Here is a 9,339-nt window from a genome sequence, read left to right as displayed (position 1 = left end):
ATTACCCAATAACGTCCTCCGAAAATCTATCCAAATTTTGCCTTCTACCGAGCTCTCAATCAAATTTTATTATATGAACTTAAACCCTCGTTTTTGAACTTTAAATTCTGCCCGGTGGTTCCTTAATCGCGATTGCAAAAAATGCCTTGCGATCGCGAAGAACAACTTTGCTCTGTCAGAAATTTACTCTACGTGAACGCGTAACACCTCACACCAACGCAATGCACTAGCTGCTCACACCTACGTGATCGCAATTGTGCTCACGCGACCACGAAGAGTAACACGCAAACTCCACTATTGCCTCACTTCTTCTTCGCGAACGGGGCCTAGCCCATGCATTCGCGGTGCACTGCCTAATAACCTTATGTGATTGCATCATCATCTTTGCGAACACGAAGAGCAATTTTAGCTGACCTCTTAGATGACCTACGCGATCGCGAGATCTCCCTCGCGAACGCGATGAAGAAAAATGTCTGCAATAACACTAGAAAATCTGCCAACTCCCTAAGTCCAAAAATGACCCGTTGAGCATCCGAAATCTGACCCGTTGGTACGAACTTAGTCAAGCCTTCAAATCACGCCGAACAACATCAAAAACACAGATTATGCACGGATTCAAGCCTAATGAACTTTGAAATTTCTAAATTCTACAAACGACATCGAAATATATCAAATCTCATCCGAATGACCTCATATTTTGCACACAAGTCATATTCAAGACTAAGGACCTACTCCAACTTTCGGAATCTGAAGCCGACCCCGATATCAAAATTTCCACTACCGATCCAAATCTCCAAAAATTTGACTTTTCGCCATTTCAAGCCTAAATAAGCTACGGACATCCAAAACATAATCTGGACACGCTCCTAAGTCAAAAATCACCCAACGGAGCTAACGAAACTGATGAAACTCCATTCCGGAGTCGTCTTCACACAGTTCTGACTACGGTCAAAAATCCTAAGACTTAAGCTTTCGTTTAGGGACTAAGTGTCCCAAATCACTCCAAAAACCAAAACGAAACCTCCTGGTAAGTCACAATTGCAGAATTAGATATGGGAGAGGCAGTTAATAGGGGATCGGGGCTATAACTCTAAAAATGACCGGTCGGGTCGTTGCACTTATGCTTTTTAATTATGTGTCATGGGGACATGCAATAACTTAAAGTGTGGGGTAGAGGATATTTGTTTGTATGTATGTATATTAGTTTTATTTTGTGTTAGTTGTACTAGCTGGAGATAGAAAAAATCATAAAAATTTTAAATTATTTTTCCGACGATGGATATCATCGACAGGTTTCTTGAGGGATTAAAGTAGAAAGTAAAAAAGACAAAAAGATTTTCATTTGTCGAAAGTGTGATAATTCCCCCTTAGTTTTTCTTTGTGCCGCACATCTTTTCCAAGGGTTTTGTTTGCACCGGGTGTAGTTAGTTTTTATATTTTTTGTTAGGAGTAGGAAACCTTGTGCTATGATTTGAATTAAAGTCAATGCAATATCTATTGACTTTATTATACCTTGAGAATAGTGATTACTTTAGTTGTGACGCTTAGGCTCAGTTTTTGACGCTTGTATAATTACCTTAAATTGTATGATCTTAACTTTTCTTAACTTCTTTGTCTGGAGTGTCTTGATAGTCTGATCCTGAGTGAGTTTTGTGTCGTGTGTGTGAGGTTTTGTGTTATTCTGTGCATTGCATTTGATGTCTAGAACTTGCCCCGTGTGTTTGTAAAGCAAAATAGTAGTTTTATTCAGTCTTGGAAGTGATATAGGCATTTCTTTGTTGAGCCAGATATATGCTTTTACCCACCTAATTGTTATGTATTGTAGTTAACCTCTTTGAGCTTGTAATCATATTTCTTTGGCAACCACATTACAATCTGTACCCAATTGTTTAAATTGACCATCTATTTAAACCTTGTACCTCTCATGAGCACTTGAAATTATTATGAATTTTGTAAAAGTTGAAGTGTGGGGTGGTTGGGTTTAGCTTTTGAGTGGAACTATTGAACTAAGGAGAAAGGTGCATTGTTTTGAAAAAGAAAGAGCCACTTGAATTGAAAAAGAAAGAGAAAAAAAATAAGTGTATGATTGTGAAAGATATTCCTTGATAGTAGTGACTTTTGATGTATTTGTGACTAAAGAAGTAGGGAGTTAATGTATATTGATGTGAAGGTGGTGTTTTGGTTTGAAATAATTGTGGGGTTTTGAATGGTTAATTGTATGTATTAAAGTGCTTAGGGAGGTGTAGTCACTCTTATATCTAAATGTATCCTACCTATCCCGCAGCCTACATTACAACCAACTAAAGTCCTACTTGATCCTTGGCTGAATGAGTTCAATTAGTAGAGTAGTACACTACGGGCAAGCCTATGGTACGTCTTTTGTGGCATGTGAATGTTACTTCTGAGAGTGAGTGAATTCTTTCTATATTGAGTTTCTGATTGTATTTAAATTTTATTGTGTGTGGAACTACTCTCTAATGTTGTGTGAGGGCACTTGATTCATGAAGGAAAGGTAATGTTGTTGACCTCTGTGTTAGAGTAAGTGAGCGGGATGTGAAATATGCATGGTGCTTTTGAGTTAAATCTTAAGGTGAGGATGTTACGGTATTGTGCTTAATCTGTTTTAAATATTCTTGGTATGATGAGTTATCAAAGTTGTTGAAAAAGGTCGTGTCTATATAAAGTATAGTTTGATTGCTCGAGGACGAGCAATGGTTTAAGTGTGGTATGTTGATGGTAGGCTATAATTACGTGTTTTAGTCGCTTAATGCACTCTAATTCACTGCACTTTATTTGTGTTTGAGATTTAATTAGTAGTGTTTGCACTTATTGTGTGTTTTATGTCTTGTAGTAGTGGTTCCGAACTATGTAGTTGTTGTGGAGCTAATTTGAGCTATTTGGAGCTTTGAAGTCTGAGCAAAAGCCCAAAGGATTAAGCCGGGATTGTGTTCGGGGGTCGAGGACCAAGTCTGGACGTCAAAAATCAAGCAAAATCCTAACTCTGAGAAAATTCCACAACCGTAGCGCGTGTGTCACGACCCAAAATCTGACTAGTCATGATCGCACTTAACCCAACCCGCTAGGTAAGCCAATTAACTACTAACCAACTCCAATAACAATTAATAAAGCAATTAAGTAAAGAAATATCTGAATCTAATACATTCCCTAAGAGCTGGTAGTACAAATGATGAGCTTCTAAGAATAGAGTTTACAAAGTGGAAATAAAATAAATATATCATCTGTTTGAAAAGTACATAAACAGAGTTTTATAGATCTAAGGCTACCACGAACAAGAGGCAACTACAATCGAGATGCAGGTACATCTTCAAATCCATCTCACATCGAACACAGCAACATCAGCAGCCAACATCTGCATGCAAGGCGCAGAAGTGTAGTATGAGTACAACGACCCCATGTACTCAATAAGTAAAAAACCTAACCTTAGGTTGAATATAGTGACGAGCTAACAGAAAGGTCGGGTCAAACACCAATATTCCACAGCAGTTCATTACAGCATAGTACACGTAACAAAAGAGTATCTCAGAAATAAAAGGCTCAGTCCGTTTACAGTTTCAGAAAAATAGGCATTTCTTTTCAAGTATCTTAGTGAAAATCCAAATCTTTTACCGAAAGAGTCAAAGTACGAGTAACTTTGAAAACTGTGATTTTTCCCAAAACTCCTTTCAACAAATAGCAAGATGTTTCATTTTCAGATAGCATGAGAAAAGTACTTCTCTATGCCTACATGTCAAGATACAGGTAAAATCACAAATGTCCCCAAAACTGGGTAGCAGAAGGAAATGCACCTCTATGCATGTATCTCAAGTACGCATATCAAATGCAATGCATCTCGATGATGAGCTCATGTACTCACACACTTAGAGTACTCAATCTCACTGTCTTGCATTCTCTCTCACTATGCTCAGCATACTCGATCACTCAACGATGTACCATACCCGCTGCGGCGTGCAGCCCGATCCATATTTATAGTCGACTGCACTCACTGAGGGTGTGCAGACTCCGGAGGGGCTCCCTTCAGCCCAAGCACTATAATCCGCACGAAAAACTCACGTGCTGCATGGATAACTCACGTGCCATAATATCAATATCTGGAAATGCGTGGATAACTCACGTGTCGCACGGACAACCCACGTGCTATAATATCAACATCTGGAATCGCACGGACAACTCACGTGTTGCACACACAACTCACGTGCTATAGTGACATCATCCTCACAAACAGGCCCCCGGCCTCACTCAGTCATCAATCTCTCTAGTCTCACTCACGGGCTCACAATGTCATGAAACTAGCCCGACAACATGGATATGATGTATCAATAAATAACTGAAACTGAGATAAGATATGAATGCATGAATATGACTGAGTACAAAATATCAATGAAATCAATGAGATGACAGTAAGAAACGACCACTATGGGTCCAAACAATATCGGCATAATGCCTAAACATGATATCTAGCATGATTGACAACTTAACTACTTTATCGCATGGTGAAAACATGGATATCAACAAAGTAGGGCAACTATACAGTGCCATGGGAACAATAGAGTCCCAATTCACATGGTGCACGCCCACACGCCTGTCACCTAGCATGTGTGCCACCTCAATACCAATCATATAACACGTATTTCGGGGTTTCATACCCTCAGCACTAAGATTAGAAGAGTTACATACCTTGAACAAGCCAATATCAATGCCGAGCAAGACAAGCGATGCTCCAAAGATGCCATCATGCGCGTTCCGGCCTCCGAACAGATCAAAACTAACCAAAAACAACTCAAATGCATCAAAAAATGCTAAAGGAACCAATCCTGATCGAAAAAGATCAAATCTTGAATCAAAGGCCCAAAATCGGCCAAAAGCCCAATCCGGCCTGCACCTCGGAACCCGAAAGAATTTACAAAATACAACAACCCATTCAATTGCGAGTCCAACCATACTAGTTTCACTCAAATCCCACTCCAATTCGATGTTCAAAACTCAAAAATGCATATTAGGAAACTTTAGGCCAAACCCCCCAATTTCCCTTTAAAATTCATCAACCAATTGCCACAAATGAAGATAGATTCGTGGAATAAGATCAAAACCAAGTGTAGAATACTTACCCCAATCCTTGTGATGAAATTTGCTCCAAATATCGCCCCAATCCGAGTCCCACCTCTCAAAATATGATAAAAGAACCAAAAACCTCGATTTTTATAGCTTTTGCCCGGCACTTTTCGCATTTGCTGACAAATAGTCTCATCTGTGACCACCGTATCTGCGGTAACTGTTTCGCTTATGTGACCACAACTAACCAGCTGGCCCCTCGCACCTGCGAAACAATTTCTGCTTCTGCGCACTCGTAGGTGCGAATCCTCCTCCGCATCTGTGATGACCTCCATCCAAGCCTGCTATGCTTCTGCGGCCAATTGTCCGCATCCGCGGACTCGCATCTGCGCCCATTCTTCCGCAGATGCGGAAACACCAGAATCAGAAATCTCCAGCAATGCAACATGAAATGAAAATGATCTGAACCCCATCTCAACCAAATATACCATCAAGTCCTATAACATAATACAAACTTACCCGGGGCCTCAAATCACACCTAACAACATCGAAACGATGAATCACACCTAAATTCAAAATCAATGAACTTTGAAACTTAAACTTCCACAACCGATGTCGAAACCTATCAAATTACGTCCGATTGACTTCAAATTTTGCACACACGTCACAATTCACATTACGGGTTTTGACCCCATTATCAAAAAGTCAACCTCCGGTCAAACTTCCCAAAAATTCAACTTTCTCCATTTTAAGCCAAAATCAACCACGGACCTCCTAATCACAATTCGGACGCACTCCTAAGTCTAAAATAACCCAACGGAACTATTGGAATTGTCAGAATTCAAATCCGAGGTCGTGTACATATAAGTCAACATCCGATCAACTTTTCCAACTTGAGTTCTCAATAATGAAATTCTTTCTTCCAATTCGATTCCGAATAACCTAAAAATCAAAACCGACGATTTACACAAGTCGAAATACATCATACGGAGCTACTCACGCTCATAAACTACCGAATAAAGTGCAAATGCTCAAAATAATCGGTGGGTCATTACAGCGGTGCGTCGCCCCATGCGGCATGCATGTGTAATTTTTCATAGCCAATGTCCTATTTCGGCAAGGAGAAGGTGGTTTCATCTGGGCCGGACCCTACTTGATATAAATATATGGAAAAGCATTATTTTCTGGACTTTTTGACATAATTTGGACTTAAGGAGGCTAAGGAGGAGTTGGAAGAACACAAGCACAAGGATTTCATCATTCCTTCCTCACTCAAGACCCGAGTTTGGATTGAATTTATGTTTTCCTATACTCTAATTTTATTTGTGATGAATTGCTCCATATCTATGGAGTAGTTCCATTTAGGGTTTGATGGATTTGGTGTATTGATGATTGTTTGTAGAATATAACTCTAGTTTTATGTATTGAAGCGTTTTGGTTGATTTAACTGTTGCATCTATATTCACTCATTCATGTAATCGAGAGAGGCATAACTTGTGATATTTTTGCATCATATTGTTGGTTGAGTTCATTAATTCTTCTTACTAATCGAAAGAGGCTATTTGAATCATTGATTAAACCTAGTTAGGAGAATAATCGAAAGAGGTTTTCCTAAAGGCCAATCCATTATGCATTCTTTCATATCTTCACGTGCTTAATTTGGTTCATCTTGTGAGATTAAAACTTAATCAAGAGAGGAGTTTTGGCTGAACGTTTAAACTAATAATTGAGTGAATTTGAGAGACTCTCATGAATATTAGAAGTGAATTATCTAGAGTTAGATCCAGAACAATTATCTTGCACTTATATTATCAAAATCCTATCTTCTCCCATTGATAACATTCTTTGCTTATTCCTTGTTTCGATTGTCATTAGTCCATAGTTTTAGATTCTTAGTTAATTTTAGTTAGACATCTTATAAATTTCAACCACTTATCATCTTGGATAGCAACCAAGCTAAAACTTATGAGAATATTGTTTAAATCTAATCCATGTGGATATGATATTATACTATACTATATTTGATTAGCGAGTAAAATTTAAGTGAGTGTTTTGCGCTCGTCAACTACCTATTCTTCAGGTAGTTGGCTCAGTTCTATATCTGTGAGGTTGTTTTTCCCCACGGTGTGCAGGTGTCCATTATCTCCAATCGAGGCACATAGTTCACATAGCATTTTTGGAGAGCTGTGTAGCGTGAGTTGGGCACACGGGTTGAGTTGAGTACAATATTTCACCTCCATACGGACGGACAGTCCGAGCGCATCATTCAAATATTAGAGGATATGCTACGTACCTGCGTTATGGATTTCAGGGGGTTCTTGCGATCAAATCTTGCCGCTTGTAGAGTTTGCCTACAATAACAGCTACCAATCGAGTATTCATATGGCTCCTTATGAGGCCCTATATGGGAGACGGTTCCATTCTCTAGTTGGTTGGTTTATGCCGGGTGAGGCCAGGTTATTGGGCAGAGATTTGGTTCAAGATTCCTTGGATAAAGTCAAGTTGATTAAGGATCGGCTTCGTATATCACAGTCTAGGCAGAAGAGTTATGCCGATCAGAAGGTTCATGATGTAGCATTCATGGTCGTAAAAAGAGTTTTGCTCCGGGTTTCACCCATGAAGGATGTGATGAGGTTCGGGGAGAAGGGCAACTTGAGCCTTAGGTATATATGTCCTTTTAAGATCCTTGAGAGAGTTGGTGAGGTGACCTACAAGCATGCATTGCCACCCCGATTATCGGCAGTTCACCCGTTGTTCCATGTTTCTATGCTCCAAAAGTATTATGGTTATCTGTCTTATGTTTTAGATTTCAGCTCAGTCCAATTAAACAAGAATTTGAATTTTGTTGAGGAGTCGGTGGCTATCTTGGACAGACAAGTTCGGAAGTTGAGATCAAAGAACAGTGCTTTAGTGAAGGTTCAATGAAGGGGTTATCCGGTTGAGGAGGAGACCTGGGATACCGAGCACGACATGCAGAGTCATTATCCTCACCTTTTCATCGCTTCAGGTATGTCCCTATACACGTTTGAGGACGAACGTTTGTTTAAAATGGGGAGAATGTAATGACCCGACCGGTCACTTTGTATATTTGTGCCCCGTTTCCCCTTTTGATGCTTTACATATGTGTAATTTTGGTTTTATGACTTGCGGGGTCGGATATTTTTGTTTCGAAAGGGTTGTGGGTTGATTTGGACCCTTTGGTTCTTGGCTTGGAAGTCTAGGTTGATTATGTAAACCAATGGTTGACTTTTGTAAAAATGACCCCGAAATGGTATTTTGATGGCTTTGATAGCTTCTTATCGTGATTTTGGACTTGGGCGTATTTCCGGAATCAAATTTGGAGGTCCATAAGTTGATTTGTGTTGTTTTGCCGAAAGTTGGCAATTTGAGGTTTAGAAGTTTGACCTTAGGTTGAATTTTGACTATCGGGTCCAAAATTTAGTTTTGGGACTTGGAATATGTTCGTTATGCTATTTAGAACTTGACTACAAAATTTGGTGTCATTTGAAGTTGATTTGATAGGATTCAAACGCTTGGTTGAGTTTCTAGAGATTTTTGAACTTTTCTTTTGAAATTCATGCGTTTTGGTGTCTGATTCGTAGCTCTAGCTATTATTTTGGTATTTTGATCACGCGAGCGAGTTCATATGATTTTTTAGACTTGTGTGAATTTGGTTTGGAGCCCCGAGGGCTCGGATGAGTGTCGGACATGTCACAGAATGGTTTGGACTGAAGATAGGTTGTTGGTGCTACAGTTATCGCAATTGCAAGCACCAGCATCGCAATTGCGAACATGACAGGGAAGGCTTCGGTAGTTTCACAATTGCGATAATCGTTGTCGCAATTGCGATGGGGACAAGGTTCACAATTGTGAACCTATGTCGCATTTGTGATGTCCCCCTTAGGCTGTCAGTGGACGCAATTGTGAGCCTGTGGGTTGGGTATGTTTCGTATTGGGCTTGCTAATTGGGCCAAAAATAATTTAAGGAATGGCCACATTGCCTTTGATTTATGAATTGCAATTGTAGCTTTTTTGTCTTTTAATCCCTTTTTGAATTTAATTTAAATAAACTTAACAATTTTCAATAAATGTGGTAAAAATTATTATCACTATATATACTACTAGTTATTTTAATTAACTATTTATAAAATACTTTATTTTTCTAAACTGCAACACTAATTTCGAATTTCACATAATTAACTAGAAATTATAGAGTAATTCATCAAATAAATTATAGAACCTATGTAATGCATATATTAAGAATTATTT

The 9,339-nt window shown here is 39.1% G+C and overlaps 1 protein-coding gene across 1 annotated transcript; it reads left to right on the top strand.

Moving 5' to 3' along the window:
- The first annotated feature begins 7,452 nt into the window (after nucleotides 1-7,452).
- On the top strand, nucleotides 7,453-7,995 carry LOC138896135 (uncharacterized). The gene has a single exon (XM_070180916.1). The coding sequence runs from the start codon at nucleotides 7,453-7,455 to the stop codon at nucleotides 7,993-7,995; it is 543 nt and encodes a 180-aa protein (XP_070037017.1).
- Nucleotides 7,996-9,339: the final 1,344 nt, after the last annotated feature.

The sequence above is a fragment of the Nicotiana tomentosiformis genome, chromosome 7 (assembly GCF_000390325.3).
Source record: "Nicotiana tomentosiformis chromosome 7, ASM39032v3, whole genome shotgun sequence".
NCBI classification, from domain to species: Eukaryota; Viridiplantae; Streptophyta; class Magnoliopsida; order Solanales; family Solanaceae; genus Nicotiana; species Nicotiana tomentosiformis.
This window is presented reverse-complemented; position numbering and strand designations above follow the sequence as displayed.